This window comes from Electrophorus electricus, chromosome 5 (assembly GCF_041902795.1).
Source record: "Electrophorus electricus isolate QZ-2024a chromosome 5, ASM4190279v1, whole genome shotgun sequence".
In the NCBI taxonomy this organism is placed as follows: domain Eukaryota; kingdom Metazoa; phylum Chordata; class Actinopteri; order Gymnotiformes; family Gymnotidae; genus Electrophorus; species Electrophorus electricus.
Window position 1 is genome coordinate 6,448,684 of NC_137501.1, and position 19,695 is coordinate 6,468,378.

The 19,695-nt window shown below is 38.3% G+C and overlaps 2 protein-coding genes across 11 annotated transcripts; one reads left to right on the forward strand and one right to left on the reverse strand.

Annotated features, from left to right (window-relative positions):
• Positions 1–2,056: 2,056 nt before the first annotated feature.
• Positions 2,057–10,483, reverse strand: malt1 (MALT paracaspase 1). Of its 4 annotated transcripts, XM_081713979.1 has the most exons (18): positions 10,045–10,483; positions 9,623–9,852; positions 9,204–9,367; positions 8,794–8,915; positions 8,549–8,699; positions 8,191–8,369; positions 7,902–7,998; positions 7,669–7,716; positions 6,930–6,953; positions 6,813–6,836; positions 6,275–6,478; positions 5,991–6,168; positions 5,482–5,553; positions 5,236–5,363; positions 4,794–4,943; positions 4,391–4,545; positions 4,032–4,151; positions 2,057–2,866 (listed from the first exon to the last, which is right to left on the reverse strand). In XM_081713979.1, exons 2-18 carry the CDS (start codon positions 9,781–9,783, stop codon positions 2,408–2,410), a joined length of 2,436 nt encoding a protein of 811 aa, XP_081570105.1. In that variant the 5' UTR covers positions 9,784–9,852; positions 10,045–10,483; the 3' UTR covers positions 2,057–2,407. The 4 variants fall into 4 exon arrangements, with proteins under 4 accessions (XP_081570105.1, XP_081570107.1, XP_081570106.1 ...); XM_081713981.1 differs by lacking the exon at positions 7,669–7,716; XM_081713980.1 differs by having other exon boundaries at positions 9,623–10,483.
• Positions 10,484–10,640: 157 nt separating this feature from the next.
• Positions 10,641–19,482, forward strand: prlrb (prolactin receptor b). Of its 7 annotated transcripts, XM_081713987.1 has the most exons (11): positions 10,651–10,799; positions 11,164–11,260; positions 12,856–12,991; positions 13,800–13,932; positions 14,390–14,559; positions 16,060–16,238; positions 16,449–16,590; positions 16,943–17,039; positions 17,733–17,802; positions 17,942–18,122; positions 18,279–19,482. In XM_081713987.1, the coding sequence occupies exons 3-11, from the start codon at positions 12,925–12,927 to the stop codon at positions 18,689–18,691; spliced, it is 1,452 nt and encodes a 483-aa protein (XP_081570113.1). In that variant the 5' UTR covers positions 10,651–10,799; positions 11,164–11,260; positions 12,856–12,924; the 3' UTR covers positions 18,692–19,482. The 7 variants fall into 7 exon arrangements, with proteins under 7 accessions (XP_026858629.2, XP_026858630.2, XP_081570111.1 ...); XM_027002829.3 differs by having other exon boundaries at positions 10,645–10,795; positions 17,942–19,482; XM_081713985.1 differs by having other exon boundaries at positions 10,645–10,795; positions 11,164–11,249; positions 17,942–19,482.
• The last annotated feature ends 213 nt before the right edge of the window (positions 19,483–19,695 follow it).

Here is a 19,695-nt window from a genome sequence, read left to right on the forward strand (position 1 = left end):
TGGTGACTCGGCAGCGTTGGGACCTGCACGCTGCATCTGTGCTTTAAATGAATCATGAGCATGGAGGTGGCCAGCCCCAGCCCTGCTGGTATCAAATGATCCTGCAGACAGAGCTGTCACGTACCACTGAGGCAAAGTCTAGTGAAACGAGGGAGACATGCCTTTACCTAGTTATCTGGGTACCCAGTGACACCAGAATTTAGTGGGCAGTTTAGTTACCTAGTAAGACTAGAATTTAGAAGTCAGGAGAGTACTGCTGTGGTGGACATGTTTGGAAAGTCTGAATGCATTTCTGGGATAGCTGTACTTAATTAAATTAGTCGGGTGCTGCGGTGCTCTCTTTAGCATGCGGTTGAAACAAGGACACTCTGAGGTCTGATGTAAGATGAGACGTGGAGGGATTTTAGCATACGTAAAAGTTTATACAGAGCAGATATTTGTGGTTTGTACTTCTGCTCCAAATATTACTTTCAAATGACCTTACTCTGGTTAAATTGTTGCTTTCAGTAAATGACAGATTTTATCTAAAAAGCATATGTATATCATATAAGATATTTCAAAACTATTCAAAACTGAAATGAATTATTAAATAAAATCTCCTGTTTACTTTATAAATCTTTCAAATATTAACCAGTGGTCAGATAGATCAACATGTCTTGCAGTGTCTGTAAAGAAGTCATGTTGCTTATCATTGACAATGATTAAATATAATTTTTTGGAACCGTGAAAGTAAAACCTGGCAGATTGTTAAAAGCTTATTAACACTGGACTGTAAGAATATATAATTCACAAACTGAATTAAATATTGGAATTTCATAATTGACCATATCATTTCTCTTCTTTTCAATCTCCTACATTTTACATTCCTTTCTTGGAAAACAAAAAATAGAAAGAGATGGTGAGTTTGCCTCATATAAAGCTGCAAGGGCTTGCTTAACCTTTTCTTAAGCAATACTGCCAAATCCTGCTAAAATGTCTGCAAAAATTAAAACTTTTTGTTTAATCCAAGGCAATTCCTCTCAGTGGACGCAATGCCGATGACTGACCAGGGCAGCGGATCACAGGGAAAGCGCGATTTGTCGTACCTGTGGCTATAGCTCCGTCATTGCTGTAGTATAAATAGCTATAGCTCTGTTATTGCTGTCGTGCTTAATGTTGATGCTAACTAAACGTGAGCAGTATCGTTCTGGCAGATTAAAGTGTAGAGACAGAATTAGAGGTTTTGGATAAAAAACCAAGACGTTTTCATCCAGAGTCCACCTATGTCTGCTAATGCTTAAAGGGCCATGTAATTGAATTCCATGGTCGCTTGCTGAATATTTCTGATTAATTATGATTTCTGTTGTGCTAGTTTTGTACTGAAGTTCACGAATTGAATGTAAAGGACAACTAAGTAAGGTTAATTGTTTCAGTTCATACAGGCAGTTCTCACTGGTCTGTTAAGTGATACTTAGGATGTAGAACTTCTGACTTAAATTACATTACACTGTAATAAGTCCTGATGTGGGAAAACAACCAAGGAATAAAGACTCAACTGTATTTGCTTGATGTGCTTATCTTTATGTTTTGCAGAGTGATTGGGATGAGATCACTATCCAGCAGGCTGGAAATGACATTGATGTGCCAGAGAATCTGATTAAGGTGTTAAACGAAAGGCTACACAAGCAGAAGAACATGAATCTATACTGAGCCAAATGCAGAACCTTCTAAACATGAACATAGAGCAAATGAAGAAAGCCCCAGTCACACTGGAGGAAATGAAATCAAGTATTAAAGCTTTTCAAAAAAATATTTCTAAGAGCTTATTCTGTGAATTACACGAATTACTGAAATTTGATTATAAACATGTTCTGTAATTCCAGTAGTGGTAGTTGTTTTTGTTCTTCTGGTCAGTAACATACTTCTCTGCAGTGTCCACCCGGCATAATAAATATTTTTACCTACCTTTCCAATTATTATTAAGCTATTTTATATTATTATATAAGATTTACATTTGAACATCACAAATTTTCTTTTGTTTTCATTGTTTTGTGAAATAAAATACACCAAGATTGCATAATTAAGAATAATTTAGTAACACAAATCAGATATTTAGTTTGAACATCTATTTATTTAATACTTCAATTAATATAACACGGACTTTACCTTTAGGCATTAAAATCTGTAGAGGTAGAATAACAATATAGGTGTGGATTGTAAACTGCTACCAATTACAAACTACAAAATTACACCATATAATCAATTAAAGAGGCACCAATATTCCAAGAATACAGAAAATACAGTAAAATATATTCAGAGAATATATTAATTGTAGAAAAATTTCAAATGAGGTTAAATTGTGTCTAGTTTCTGTTTTGAGGGTTCTCATTTAGAATACTTATAAATGGAATATATTCCAGGTACATATTCAAGGCTGGTTGAAGAAATGCAAGCTATCCATTAATTTATTCTGCATGTCTTCAACATCGTCAGTGGTTTCGATGGGCACGCTTGGTAAGGGCAGGTAAGGTGAACATGGTATGTTCTCATAATGATATTCATAATGGCCATGTGTCTGAGTGTTTCCAAAGCCTCCAGCAGCTCCATACAGGGGCTCATAGACATGGAGGTGGGGACTGCAGGACTGTGGGTGGAGGAACGGCATCTGGTGTAGCAGCATGTGCTCGGCTCCGGGGCTGGGGGTGGGGCTAGTGCAGGGGCTGTGTGGCATGTGGCATGTCAGCTGGCAGCTGTTCCTCCGGGTGGGTCGATGCAGGTCCAGCTTGGCTATGAGGGGCTTACCAATATCTACCTCCACCGTCCACTGGACCTGCTCCTCTAGAGATGTGAATTCGGCCTGCAGACAGACAGTGAATACCAGCTTCTCCTGCGGGAAACATTGACAGAAATGAAACAAAATGGTGAGGGGGAAAATAATGGATGCATTTTAGCCTAATGGTTAAGTGTGAGCTACTTTCATTAGCTTTCTGTCTGTCATTCCCTGTATCCACGTTTTTACCCAAATCATAACTATGACTGGCCACTAAAGCAGAACTAAAATTAACCAGACCTCTTAAGAATCTGACTCACACAAAACAAAGTTATTTGACCACTAAAGAAGAAAGAAAAAGATTACCCTTCAGAGCCTTTTTAAACATTAAGTGACCATTAAAGTAGGCTTCTGGTATGACTCAGGAGGAGTAGGACATTTGATGCAACCTGACTTTTACTATTTTGCTGTGGTCCATCAACACAAATCCTTCGTATTCGACATCTTTTGATCTCTTTTATAGTTGTAGACACTATTTCATCTTCTGCCATGCCAAAAGCTAAGCACAATCAGTCTGAACTGCATGAACTGGTCGAAGCCAACAACAAACACAATCCTAACACATCCTGCTCCAAACCTGCAAAGGCTAGTGGAGAATTAACGCCTGCCTTGTTGAAAGTAGCCCTTACTACAACCATTTGTGAAGAGATTACTTCGCTCAGGTCAGAATTCATTCATCGCCGAATTATGTTCATCTCATGAAGTCCTCAATGCCAGTATAGCCTCTCTGAGCAGCAAGATTTGAAATATTGAAAACTCTGTCACTGACAGGCAACAGTAATTCATACTTTTGAATTTTTGCACACAAGCTATGTATATATGTTTGGTTATTCTTCTTTCCTGCAACCTCTCTACCCAACCTCTGTAATGCTCAGTTGTTGTGTGGGCTCTCAGGATGGTAAGGGTAGGACAGTGGCCTGGTTTTTGGTGTTGGGAGGGCTTTCGGGAGGGTAATGGTGGGTTATTGGGTGTTTTTTTCTGGGCAGGCAAGGGTAAGGGTATGCTCGGTAAAAGAAAATGCATGTACCTTTTCCATATTTTGTAATCCTTACATCATACTCAATAAATAGTTTCCAAAAAAATGACCATTAAAAGCTATTCTAAAATGAGTCAGAAAACCTCAGAGTCAGGCTCATACAAAATCAAATTAACTGACCACTAATGTACTACCAAAATAACATCAGGCTTCTTCATCTTCAGGCTTAAATCTCATGCACCCTACCTTAAGCTTCTGTAGTGAGCTGAGTCTGGTATAGAGGCAGTGCTGTGGAAGACTGTCTGAAAGCAGGTAGCTCCCAGTCTCCTCTGGCGTCTGCTTATTCATCATCTTAGGGTCCAGGTCCTGCAGGAAGAGGTCGAAAGAAAATTCTGAAAGTCTATAACAAACACGCCACTGTCAAAAACATGAATGATAAAAGGATAAAAGAGGTACTGCTGAGCAATTATGAACACCAAAAAGCATTTTACAACAACGTATAACCAGGAAAGAAACTGAACTTGTATTATCTGAATTATCAAAATTATTTGAACAAATGTTTTTGGATATCATCCTCATGACATTCTCAACAGAACAGGCCTAACCGAAAGGTTGATGAGGTGAGCTTGGCAGGAGGACATCTCCTCTGGCTTCTTCACAATGCTGGTGTAGATGATTAACACATTGGAGAACTCAGCCGCGAAGCCCATCTTTATCTGCACGCCACACTCGAAGTTCAGAGTCATGCTTTCTGGTAATTCTGGAGCACAGCAATAACCCATAGATTTTATTTAGATTTTATCTTCTCTACCTCACAGATGGCCATGATGTGGCTGTATCAAAATTCCACAAATATATTTTAGTAGACTTATCTTTGGTAGAATTACAACAATTAACAACTCACTTTAACCCTACTGAAGAATCGTTTTTATAGTACAAACTCTCATCTCAATTATTTTCATAACAAGTGGTCAAACACAATGTTGTTTTTCTTGATATAAGCGTTACCATGTGCTTTAGTCCAGAGGAGGCTATGTGCCTGTGCTACATCTGAGCAGTCTCCAGGCAGGATGGGGTCAGTCAGGGACCGTCTTTCCGACAAGCTGCTGCGAATCTCAAGAGCCTGCTTTCCCTTTGTGGGGTCAAACTGGCCCATGTCTACAACCCAGCCCAATGCAACACAGCAAAGGAACAAAGGTCAAACAGACATGAGCACTTAGTATTACTTGCTGACTAACATTAATCATACTCATTTGCTGAACCTTAATTCTAATCTGATCTGACTGTCAACATTTTCTGTAAATGAGAGCAACTTTTGCAACAGTTCCTGGTTTAAAGTGTGAAAGAATGAAACACTCTGTTATAAGCTTGTTATTACAAGCTTATAATACATCAATGCCAAAGGTAATTTAATGTAGTAAACAGCTAGTATATAGAAAAATCTCCATGCCTTCTGCCACTCTATCCAGGAGAACAGTAATCTTTTCATCCTCTAGGAGGCGCCCTTTCAGAAATGTAATGAAAACCCCATTGGTGAGTCCACTTGAGCTCAATTCAAAGGCCTCAGCATCTTGGCAACTACAACAGTAAGATATGATGATTAGATATTTGGACTAAAACATCACTAACCTCCTTTGCCTTCAAGAACATGACCAGCATAATGGGTGAATCTGAATGTTTTAAACATGGCACTTACGTGGCATATCCAAACACAATATTAGCTGTGACTTTGAGCATGACATTCGGCATGTCTTTATCATGGAAGTTTCTGAAATGAAATTTACAGTATTGGTGAATACTGAAACAGTATTGAAATATAACATTTTGATAAAATTCATATCTTGTTATGACACTGAACATTTAGCTCCATTTACATCCTTTTCAAAAGTTCCAGAGACTGACCTGGAACTTTCAAAAATGTAGATTAAATGAATTAATACATTTGGAATTACACAGTATCTAGGGTTTAAAAGGTACTCAGTATACAGAAAGAGTTCCTAAAAAATCATTTATTGATGCCTTTCAATTTATTAACTAGTACAAACATTCATATGTTCTGAATCATAACTAAAGACCACAGAATATCTTCACATCACTTGAATCAGGACTGACTCTACACTTAATTTCACAGCTAAATAGCCCTGTTTATGACATAAAATTTAAACTAGGTAATATGCTTTCTCTATACTACAAACTACAGCATACCGTTTTCTACACATATCCAGGAGGAAGACATTGAGACCGGTCTCTTTTTCCTGCATCAGTTTCAGAATGCTCTGCACACAAAGGCAGTTAGCTGAGCGGTAAGGGTTTGGGGCATCAACCGGCACCATGAAACTGTTGCCGAAGTTCTCATAACCATGTCCAGCATAGTACAACAAGCCTAAAGAATGGAGCATATTTTTGCCTGTCAGCATACTGGAGAATCTGCACTCTAATAATGAAATGTAAGCATGACAGACTAAATCCTTCGTGTGGGCTTGCAGTACCATAAACACCCTTGTGCAGCAGGGAGAGGAACTCCTCTACTGCGTTGCGCATCTCCGATTCTGTCAGGTCCAGCAGCGAGACCACTTTAAAGTTGAGCTGGCGAAGCAGATTGGTGAGGTCGTACACGTCCACCATGGGTGCTTTCAGCTGGGGGTGGTTCTGATAAGACATGTTCCCAATCAGGAGGGCAACTTTGTCTGTGGCTGTGGGGAAACAGTAGTAATAAAGAGACAGAGAGGAATTATTTGTGGCTGATAATAGGTGGTCACATAGCTCTTGTGGTCACATGGCTGCTCACATGGCTTTGTAATCCATAGTTAGATGAAGGCTCAACGAGCGTCCTATGTAACACTCTGTACCTAGGTCAAATACTAACTATTATTTTATTCTTAGTCCAGTTTACTTTAGCTTAAATGAAAAATAATACTTTCACTACATAGAGTATTTTACAATTACATTTTCTGGCCAAGTCATATTAACGTTCATATATTCAGGACAAATGTTTTGTACAAATGTTTTGTGTTCTGCATTACCTACCATAAGGCTTCTCAAGGCTGTTACCTGAAAATAAAACCCACAGAACCACAATAACCAAGAAAAGCCATAAAAAGATTTCAGGAATCAGTATATAGGTGTAGAATAGAAAACACTTACTCTGTCCAATGGCAATAAAGTCATCTGAAAAATGTTTAAAAATGACAATTATTCTAATTGGTACTTAAAATTTCCATATCAAATTATATTACAACTTAAATTAAGTTAATCAAATTAACTTAAATTATTTTTAAAAGGCCATAGAATAAAGGGCAGCACAGCCAAAAATATAAAAAAAAAAGATTAAGATGTATAAGGCAACATTCGACTACATCCTAGAAATGGCGAAAATGGTTATTAGGCCATACAAATCTGAATACTTGTTGAACACCCCCCCACACACCAAAAAACTCATGTTTGCTAAACAGCAGAAACAAATCTTAAACAAGTATCATCATATGCATAGACTAAAGGTTAAAAAGCAGCAAAGTGGAAATGAATCACCCACTTAATGTTAACACAAAAAGTGAAAGAACCACATCCCATCAAGACTGAGCACTCATGCATATGCACAAACATACAAACTCATCTCACCACCATTTCCTGCTTTTTCAGGCGTTGAGGTCTCTGCAGTGAATGTTTACAAATTCTACCTTGTGTTAACTATCAGAAGAACATTACAAATGAGTGCTGAGGACCAGTGCGTACAGGGACAAAAGTGGAGAAACTATGCTTAGCATGCATGAAGTGTTGATTGGAATTGATTTCATGCACATTCAGATCCATCTTTTCTGAAAAGAAGGAATGCCCAAGGTCTCCCAACAAGCACAAAGGACAAACACTGTATCTTTGTGAATACCTTCAGAGCACTCCGTGGCCCCTGAAAACTGGAAGGATGGCTTTGGTCCTTCCATTTCAAAATAAAAGCAGTTACTTTACAGGTGAACACACACACACACACACACACACACACACACACACATACATATATATACACAAAAGGTTGAGATAGATAGAAAAACTACATCAAGGTTTACCAACTACTTTGAATAGGTACCAAACAACACTGCAGTTAAAAGGTCACTGCCATACCTACAAGGACGTCAACTTCGTTACTCCATGTTTTCTCACTGTTGCAGGAGATTTCACAGCGATATCTTCCATGGTGCTCCAACATCAAGTATGAGATCTAATTGAAACAACGAAACATATTTTCCATCCGATATTTTGCAGTGAATCCTCAAGGCCTTTCTCCCAGTGGTGACAATATCTAGTAACCAAGACCCTGAAATTTGCATTTAATATATGTTCAAACAAATCTTCCGGCACAAGCCAATCTGAGCATGTCTGAAGGAAATGTATCCTTTTACTCATCTCTTACACTGAACTTCCTCTTGGTGGCATTCTTGAGTGGAACGCCATTCCTGTACCATTGGTAGTGTGGAAGAGGTCTTCCCACAGCCCCACACTCTAAATACAGAGCATCTCCCACAAGCAGAGACTGGGGCTTAGGCTGTGTCACAACCCTAAGTCTACCCTCAGATGGAAGAGACATCAACCCTGGGTTGAAGGAATCAAAGACAACTCATAAAAAACGTGTTAACTGAGGCAAAAGATTGCAGACATGCTATAAAGAGGAAAAATATAAGTCCGAATAATTTCTTTATTAGACTGTTACTCATCTTCATCCAAAAACAAATTTGAGTGTTGTTGTTGAGCAAAAGAATATGATAGCTTACCATATGATGGCATAACATCAAGTACATCCACTTGAGCCCACTGGCTAAAGTGAACATTGGCTAAACCACAGTTAACCCTACAGATGTAGAAGCCAGCATCCTGGAGCTGGACAGGACTGATCTGGAGATCTGGAGAGGAGCTACCGGGAACCTGAAAGAATTCATCCCAGAAAGACACATGCATCATTCAGAGAAGGTGTACAACGAGCGTTTAACATTACAAAACACAGCCGGTATTAACTTGCCTCTTCTTTTCCCTTGAACCACTGGTACTGTACGGGAGACATTCCTGCAGCATAGCAACTAAGGCGAATGCTGTGTCCAGCAATCACAGCCACAGACTGGGGCTGAATAAGGATTTCGATCCCTAGTGGAAGCCAATCAAAAACCAATAAACAATAGACAAATATGTACATTTCCAACAGATTCTATTTCAGCATCTTACAAAATAGGTAGTAATGTAATGTCACTAGACCTATAAAAAATGTATGAGCTGTTATTTGACAGTGTTTGCTTGTCAGTACAAGGTTTAGGTTATAAGTGCATTTATTAAACGTTCAAAGTAATTTAAAGATTAATAATTACAACCATGCTAAAACAATGTGAACAAAAAAGAATTTTTCACTTACATATGCGCCATTCAAGGGAGATATACCTGGTTTAAGACACTGAAGGGCTTCAGTGTGTCCCATCATCCTCAGAAACTCTGCCAAGTCACCCAGTGTACAGCCTCGGTCTCCCATGAGTCTCAGGAGACTGCGCGACGGGCTGCCTTCCACCTCCAGCACCTTCAGCGAGCACATCTCTATGTCACCTAAACTAAGAGACATACGCACACAAAGTGAGAGAGAGAGTGAGACAGATTAGATAGACAGATTAGACAGACAGACAGACAGACAGACAGACAGATAGACAGATAGATAGATAGATAGATAGAGATGGGGGGGGGGGGGGACATTTATAAAACAAAGTTTCCAGAAGACCATTGATCTGATTAAGCAACAGAATCTAAAACGTTGAAGAAGATAGTTGAAACGGTGTTGATCTACTTCCCCGTTCAGTGATACTTCTTACCTCACCTTGAAGCGCCGCTCACTATTGACGGTCTCCCCAAGTTTTCGCCATCCTTTATTGTTGGCCTTGTCGAGACACTCACAAAGCCTTTTAAATACAGACTCCTTCAGAAAATTTATGTTCCGTGAATTGTCATATGAGTCCTGAGACACTGTTGTCATTTTGAAAGCAAAGATTTACGCGGCGCACAAAAACCTCTTCGGACTAGACACCTGGGTTTTAGCAAAGACCTGCAAAATAGCACCAGTTAGTCAAAGTATGCAAAAAAGTATCGTTAATGTTTCGTCTTTCCGAGGAAAAAGAAATCTTTAAGGTATAATGTACTAATACAGGATGTGTTAAAAACAGAAATAAGCAAAGACATTTTTAAAAATCGGCGCAAATCCCGTCTTAAAGAAACTGGCGTGAAACATTGCACTTACCCGAGACTAATCAAAGAATATGGAGATTAAACAAAATATAAGTGCTACATTATGACAGTTCCTCGTAAGTTTAGATACGGGGAAACCAGCTACACTTCACAACATGTCTACGTTGCCTGCTAACTTCTACTTCCTGATATCTGACAGTGACGAGCGTGTCCTGCATCGTTCCTCACTACCGTGGATTCTTGAGCACACCATATTTAAGAATAACCTTTTGGGTGAATAGAGTACTTAAGAACCTTTCTATGTAAAGTACAGCGTTTTCTCAAGAGTCAGGATACTTTACTTGTACTTTAGTCTAATGATTAGTTACTTAGGCTGCGAATAACTTAAACCAGGTCACAATGAAACCGTCATACACTGTTTACTTGGATTAGTACACCTCACAGGTGAAAAAAAAAAAGTTTAATAGTCTCTTATTTTTTCCCCTTCCGAGCACGTTATAGACCAGCACGTCTTACTACGCCACTCCCGGCGGAGAGGCTCGGTAGACGCGGGTTGCCGTAGCCGGATAGGCTATTTCAGCACAACGCTGACAAGCGGTACCCTTTGTTTGACGTGGATTGTTTTTGTCACTTCCTTCTCACGTCTCGTGGGTCAGAGCGCCTCCTGATTTCTGGTCCGCATATGTTTTCTTGTCGCCGGAGCAAACATGCACGGCACAGCCCGCCCCGTCGTTTACCTGACAAGCGAGAAACTACAAGTGCTGCTTCTGCGCGCTTTGGATTTCGCGTTCGAGAAGCTCAGTGTAGGTAAATTAATGTAATTTTAACACAACTAAGGTAAATTCGTGTTTCTTTAATTTAGCACATTTAAACATCCAAATATTGCTCACTCCCGTTCCTCTCGCTTTACGTGCCGTATTCTGTTATGTGCCAGGTTTTATTTGGATTTTTTTCCATGTCATGCTCTTGTTCTTTTACGTTATCAGTGATGTGAATGAACCATTCGCTGCAAAGAAGTATTAAATAACATAACCAATTATGTCTTATAGATTTTTTTATGGGGCCAGTACATTCATTAATTTGGATGTTTAAAAGCAGCATGTGTGTAATGTCAGTTTATACCACATTTTTAAAGATGAAACAAATTGTGAGTACTTTTCCATTTTAATAGAATGGATCATCAGGTGTCTGGAGGAGTAAGCAAGGGATGAACGTATTACCCTTCTGATGACAAGGCAACTGAAATAGGCATAGCAGGTTTGATCGCAGTATGTATAAAGTCAGTCCCTTTGAACTGCCCAAAGACATTCTTGATGTTTTTTGAGCACTTCAGACTAGTTTGCTGTTTTCTCTCAGACTGGTAACATTTATGACTGCTTGTGATATGGCACTCACTGGCTGCCTTTCTTTTTCGGCCAAGCAGGTCTAAATAATTAGTGACAAGCAATGTTAAATAATTAATATCTTTTTAATGATGAATGCACATTCACACATTTGATTTATCGAAAAAGGTAACGGTGTATCTGTGTGCGCTCGTGTTTGTATGTGTGTCAGAAAGGAAGATGGGTTAGCATATTTTTGTTGAGTAAATGCTATGTGACGTCAATGGCCAATAGGCAAGTATGTTTCAGACACAGAAAGTATGCTTCAGGCTCAAAACGGCTCCAATTTATACGACAGCCGAGTTTACATGATAGATAAATAATACCACATTACGTAAAATGAGATAGCAGCGAAAAATTGTTTGTGGTGGTTTTCTGTAGGATAATTGTTCTGTTCAACTGGGCATAACGTGTGATCACTGAAACATTCCGCATTTTTATGACCCTTTGGGCCCAAAATAGAAAGTGATTGTGACTGAGTGTTTCTGAGCAAAGAACTCATTTAAATTTGTACTTTAACCCACTTCCTTCAGAAGATTAACAACTATTACTGATAACGGAGAAAAGCATTCTCAGGGTTGCACAGAGTTTAGCAGCTCTGTTTGAAGATGCAAACATCCTCTTGCATTGTTTGTTTGGTATCCCAGATGATGAAATAATCTGTTTTTACCTTTCACTTTGTCCGTCTGTCCAGCATTTTGCTACAGATTTAGTAGCGCAGCAAAATCTTAAAAGAATAGAACAGAAATGCAGATTTGTTTTGTATCAGTTGTTTCATCACATAACTGATGAATGAAAATAACCCCCTCCTTTCATGGATCATCACACGTTTTCTTATGAGTCGGGTTTCTGCATTTCTGACGGATTATTCAGTAACTTTCCATTAAGCAGGCTATACCTCTGGGCTTTCCACGCCCAGTTATCTCGTCTGGGAGCCTTGTAATATACAACAGCCTTGTACATTTCCATGAGCTCAAAAACGTTATGGTCAGTTGAGTTTTGCTTCTTTTATGAAGGGCTTTGGTAGTTAATTACATACGTGTGGACATGCACATGTTCGAGTGGGTTTTGTCTCTTCAATACAAACACGTTTTTCTTCACTTGCATCATTGTTTAGCAGACTGTCCTTGCACTTGTGTTCATTTAATTTGCTATGCAGATAAGATGACAAAATGCATTCTTTTCTACAAGATGCCAAAAATGCACCTTATTTCCAAACAAAGAAAATTTGTGCATGCAACATACACTGTATAGCACTGGCAGAATTGTAACAACAGCCATTGCTTGGACTATTATATCTACAGTATTCTTCTGAGCTATATCATTCATAGATTTACTAACACACAAAGCAGATTTGTCCAGCACAATCAGTCGAGCACACCTTTAGCCACCTCACTACACACTATAGTGCAGTGATGTTTACACTTGTTAAATGCTTTTTTTTCACTGGACTGATGTTTGGTGTCAAAACAATCCTACAGCTGGTGATGTCTACATGGAAGCCTCTTTAGCTCTGTGAGCATCTGCATCTCAGCTGGATCAGAGGCAAGATGTGGGGAGACGCCACCCTCGCTCTGGCTGCGACGTGCCTGCTCTCCTGGATTCCTGCTTGCATGTGTGAGTGCTGGTTTTTAAACTTGCATCACAGATGGTTGGCATAATCCAGAAATGCTAAAACAAGGTGCACCCACAATGACATATGAGGATTATTAACATACATAGTGCCTTGTTTATGGCAAATGTGATACTGTTTGAGCATGCTAATGCATTTTATTAAGCAGATAGCTTTTGAACATTGTGAAAATTGAGGCAATATTCTGGTAAAAGCCAATGTGGTTCAGGAGTTTGAATTTCATTTTTTCAGGCTGATGTTCATATGAACCTCCTACATATTTTATATGCAGCTGATTGGATTTGTATATGCAAAATAGAAAAATATTACATTTTAGAGAACTGAATTGGCCAGAAGCTACAGTTTCCTTTAAAGAAGTGGCAGCATTAAGGAAACATTGTGTAGTGAGTTTTTAGTATTTGACATTTACATTTACGGCATTTAGCGGACGCTTTTATCCAAAGCGACTTACAATTCTGACTGAACGCAACTTGAGCAATTCAGGGTTAAGGGTCTTGCTCAGGGGCCCAACAGCAGCAACCTGGTGGTGCTGGGAACTGGCAACCTTCTGATTACTAGTTAAGTACCTTAACCACTGAGCTACTATTTTCACTATTTGACAGATTTGACGAATTTGACAGATGCATAAAAACTAGATTTATGTAATTAAAATGTAACTTGAGAAAAAGTAACTTTTCTTACTTAAAATTTCCATGCACAGTTGCTTTAATGGAACATTCTTTAGTTTAGGAGCTGTCAGTGCATACTACAATATTCATACTGGAGCTCTACTGTATCTTGTGGTACATATAGGTCACACAGCACCTGGAAAGCCTGAACTCACAAGGTGTCGATCTCCTGAGAAGGAGACCTTCACGTGTTGGTGGGAACCTGGCTCCTCTGGGGGACTGCCCACTACCTACCGCCTATTCTACATAAAAGAGAGGTAAGAAAGTTTAGCTTTAACTTTTGACCAAAGGTTTGTCTGCTTCTTAATGATTTACCATTGTCCCTTGCAACTCAGGTGGTCTAGAAAGTTTGCATATTGTCTATGGTTCCACTTTTCCCTTCAACCATAAATAATGGTTGTTGTTTTTGATGGGCATTGCCATATTTAGTGTTTAAACATGGATCGTGTAAGTTTTTGCCATTTCGTGCGATAAGCTGTGGTACCCACTTCATGAATAACATGACAAACATGAGTACTAGATAATTAGAAAATTTGTTTTTTTTAAATATAATATTTTATATATGTTATAGAAGAGCCTTTTATAATGTACATTTTTTGCAGGACTACATCAATTTAGCTACATGTGTATGCATATCTTGTCACTCATTGTCATTTCAAAGCAAATATTTAAATCCTTTATTATCATTTCAACATAATCGTTTTGTCCTTACAGATCTGAAAAGGTCTTTGAATGTCCAAACTACCACAGAGCAGGGAATAACTCATGTTTCTTTGACAAAGCCCACACATCTATCTGGGTCCTTTATAATATTACAGTTATGGCCTCTAATTCCTATGGGAACACGTTTTCAGAGTCTGTGGAGGTGGATGTCATGGATATTGGTGAGTTTATTAATTAGCCCAATTAACTCTTAAAGGTTTCCTTAATTGTATTTTTAATTGTTGTGTGTCCACAGTATCATAATATCATAATAACCCAACAGCATTTCATTTAATGCTGCCAATGTAATCATCACAGTATAAAAGGCCCTGTGTTTAAGCATATTATGCATTATGTATCATGGCAGTGCTCATTATTTGTACTTGCACTAAACATGCCATTTCTCTCCAGCTGGGTCAACCACAGAGATGGGGATACAAGCATATACCAGTGCAATAGGAGTACTCCTTCAGCAGCACTGAGATTCACAAAGCATTACCATAAATAAGCAATAGTTTGTTTTTACTTAGGGGAGTCTCAGTGGGGTATAAATTTAAGCTGTATTCGGTTTTGGTTTATGGGGAAGTACAGTGATCTCAGCTGGACAGCTGGTAGCAGAACAGAGTGATGTGTCGCTCTGGGGTAATAAAACATGATCCTACTATCAAATATGCCCTGGCAGCTTGTATGTAGTTGTTGCTAGCTTAGCATATGGCCAATTGCATGACTCCTAGTAAGATCAGGAATTAAATAAACATGATTTATCAATAGACTTTATTTTGGAATATTCTAGTACTTTATAATATTTAATTTCTAAATGTAAATGTAATGCCGTAAATGTAATATTTTGCTGGTCTTCCCCACCAAAATATTAAAAGATTCTTTTTTAAAAAGTGGTGAGACAAACTTTAATTTGTTTTCAAATGTTTTTTTTTTAAATGAATAAATCAAATTGTTTATTTATATTAACCTTCTACCAGATTGTTTGTCCTGTTTTAGCTCCACCATTTATGTTTGCTTTACTGGCATTACAAATCTCAGCTCTTATTGATTATGAATAAAAGATGCTAAAAACGTTGTTATTAATATTACAACCCAGATTTTAGCTTCTTATTTCCAATTGTTCTTCACATTTCATAAGGCCCTGCTGGTCAAAATATATGAACCTGTTAATAAAAGCAGTAAAAGCAAAATAAAGAACTAAAATAAAAACAGTAAAACCTCATACAAGAATGTGTATTCATGCAAGATTTAAAGTTGCTCACAAGGAGTTTTTTTATTCTTCATCTTCTTCTTTTCCAAATGATCATTGTTTTTTTTCTTCTTTTCCACATGAGCACCAAAATCAATTGACATTCCAAACACAATTCCTGGATGGGAAGTGTAATGGCAATATAGGAATACTTGAATAGATATTTATAATCCATTGCTTTTCACTTCATTTAGATCAAAGATGGAATGGGCACCAACACTTGAACCCATTTACATTCAGCCCATTTCAAGGGATTAAGTCTTATTGGATGAGCATGACTATTTATTGACCAAGTAGCCCAAGCAATAATATAGATTAGCTATTAAAATGTAGTGGCCTTTAAAACAATTTAAAACATTTTAAGAATAGATGCTTACCACACTGTTTAATAGCTATGCTTGTTGAAATTGAATTTGTCTTTTCTTTGCAGTCCAGCCTCACTCCCCAGAGAATGTGACTTTGACTGTGTTGGGAACAGAGCACAACCCATATTTCCTGGTGCAGTGGGAGGCCCCACATGACACAGACACCCGTTCGGGCTGGGTGACTCTCAAATATGAAGTACGAGTGAAACTGGAGAGCAGGAGACAGAAGGCCAGTGAGTGGGAGGTTCGTTCCACATTTTCTGGCTAAATGGGTTTGGATCTTCTAATGGACTGACATTATTAATTAAACCATGCAATATTCACTCTGTGCCTAATAACATAATATTTTCCTTGTGTTGACCCAAAAGGGATGCGGAACATCCATTTGCAACTTTGAGCTTAACATTCATGTGGAACTTTGATTTTAAGGTTTGCGTTTTTGTGGTGGTCACAGTTGTACAGCACTGGTAAGCAAAAGGAGCTAAGCATCTACAGTCCCCAGCCTGGAGGACGGTACACTGTACAAGCACGCTGCAGATTAGACCACGGCCTCTGGAGCGAGTGGAGTCCTCCCATTCTTATCCAAGTCCCAGACAGTAAGATGTTCTCTCTCTCCTGTGCCTGCTTGTAAATCAGTTTTGAAAGGTTGCATAATGCATTCTTACATAATACTTGTCAGTCTTTTGATAAAACGCACCTTCTTCGTCTTATGTAAATAATAAAACCTACTGCATGACCTAGGGTTGTTAAATGGATTTTCTCAAAGTATTTCACACAATAGCTATCGATATTAAGTTTGGTTTGCTTAACATGTGGCAGTGCAAACATTACTAGTATGCATGTGCACGCATATTAAAAAAAAAAAAACCCTCTAGATCTTTCCACCCTTTTTTCAGCGATGAGGTAAAAGGAAAAAAGAGCTTGAGAATGCAACTGTTCTTTTTGCAGACTCACTAAGAGAGAGGTCAGTTATGATCTTCATGCTCACCATCAGTGCTTTCATTCTCCTGATGGCTGCTGGAATACTAGCAATCAAAAGAAAATAGTAAGCTTGCCACAGTTCTTTTTATTCTTCAACTGTAACTAATACATGCATTCAGGTTTTACTCATTTTTTTGCTCTATAAAAAAACTGTCTTGTTGCATGGGGCTTAAGGGATAATGCCCATATCTCTACCACTCAAGAAGCAGCTCTGCATATTTTACAAGCAGAGGTAAAGGTAACCATTTCAGTTGGTGCAGTCTTCCAGCCTTTTTCACTCTTGAAGTGTTCTGCTATTTCAGCAAGACAAGGACTTAAATTATTAGGAATATATTAATGTTTAAACGAAAAGCTCTGAATTTCTCTTTATCCAAAGTGGGGCCAATCACCCATGAGGTTTCTTCTGGAGAGCTGACCTCCAGCTACAAGGTCAAATTGTTAACAGAAGTAAATGCTAATAGCCCTCAATTAGCACTTGCTAAAATCATCACTTTGTGAAATAATACAATTCAGAAAGAAAAATGCCTCAGTAAAAGGTTATGATAAAGGTGTTTTAATACTTTTACAGAATATTATTCTGTGCAGAACTACATTCTCACATTGTGAGCCTTTTGGCTACAATATAAAACTGCTGCAGGAAACCATGAATGCCAAAGTTGTCTTGGTTGAGCAACCATACTTGAAATAAGTGGGAAATCATGTAAATGTTTGGTGTAACCTTTATTTAAGTTAATGTTTCTTTCTTTCTCTCCTCTAGTGTTAAGCATTTCTTCTTGCCTCCTGTTCCAGGACCAAAAATAAAAGGCTTTGATATTAAACTCCTAAAGGTAAATATATTCTAAATATAACTGTAGCCTCAGGAGTTTGTTTCTGAAATCTGACAATTCTCTCATATCAATAAAATAATTTTATAGCTTAAACATTAAGTTCAATATAATTCTTTTTTTTTTTGTCTGTCATTAACAGACAGAAATGTCAGAAGATATATTCCGTACCCTAACCTTGGAAGGCTTCCCTCCAACACCAGAGTGCCCTGATCAAATGGACTTTCTGGTGGTGGTTGATAGTGATGAAGACATTGAGCAGTCTGGAAATGATGTTGCTCAGGAAAGTACAAATGGTGACCAGCATACTTCAGACTGTAAAGGTAGAGTCTGCTGCAGCCTGCCTACAGAAAACACCTTGAAGAAGCAGAGTGACAGATGGAAACGATCAGCTTTTGTACATGACCATAAGGTTTCTGATCGTGAATCTGTAGCTGGACCTTCACAAACATTCTCTGGAATTTTCTCCTCCCTACCAGATGTTCAACACTTAAACCATCTAAGCACACATGATGGGGCACTGCAAAAACTGGACCAGGAGAGTCCTCAGATCAAACCTCAGAAAGGCATGGTCAGAAACTCTCAGACAAGCTGCACATCCAGCTTCAAGCAGAATGATGCCCTTTTCACGCCTAATGGCCTAATGGAGTATGTTGAAGACATGGAGAGTCAAGACTGTAAACGTATCCCTACAGCAGAAGAAGGGGAAAACTACAGCAAAGTCTCTGGGATTTATAGTGACAGGGTCCTTGTGCTTCAGAAAGACAGTATACCTATTCACACCCACAAAGAAGGGAATTGCGGTGATCTTAATAAAAAGATAAGGGATGAAACAATATCTCAGGCTAAAGAGACTCAGGAATATGTAGGAACAGCCTTGGCAATATTGTAGGTCAGCTTTTGGTGTGATTGCTTTGGACAAAAAATATTTGCTATGAGCTTTTTGCCATTTAACTTCAAGAAATCAGAGAACTTTTATATTGAACACTAAAATAGTTATGGGTGCTTCATATAGGACTGTTAAATTATATTTAAAAATTCTTACAATTTGATGTCACGAAAACATAAGAGCAGCATCCTTACTCTTTTACTGAAAGCAACTTGTGTTGCTCTTGTCAAATTTGTAAAAAAGCAATGACTATATTTGTACACATTAGAATGTTATGAGAAAATTGTTACACTCTATTGATGCAGAGAGCTTGAATAGCTCATAGAAAGTTTGATTTATGTTAACCGAGACAATGGAATCAAAACACTGATATTTCTGTATTATTGCATAGTGCACCTTTAAGACACAGCATTTTCCTTTGTAGCCATCCATTTGTCTGCATAGCTTGTGTTTTTGTTTGTGCAAATGTACAAGATAATTCAGTGTCACAAGATACACTGATTAACACTACATTAATGTTACAGATTTGCAAGTCCCCTGAACAGAAAATAAAGGACTTTTCATTTATAGCACTGCTACTGGGAAGACACCCACATGTAAGAAAATACACATTATAATGTTACAAATACAGGAGTTTGGAGTAATAGCCAAATATCAGCCGTCAAACTTACACAAAGGCTGTAGCCCATCTCATTATTTCACATAATATAGGGCTGCCCTTGCCAAACTTGGCCCTTTTTAAACAAAACAATATGTATATAACAGTGTATTGTGTTCAATGTTACTTATTCAGCCATGTTTCCTGGAAGCTTGTTGTGCTGCTTTGCAATAGCAAAAGTGGTACTCTGCATGATTTCAGTTAGGTACTTGCATTGTCAGTAGGAAGGTACTGGTTTTAAATCCTTAAAGAGAAGCTTCTTTCATTGAGATAAGCCATTCTGGTCAGATTCATTAGCTGTGACTAGCTATCTTTATTCAACAATGGCAGTTCATTCATTTTTTTATTT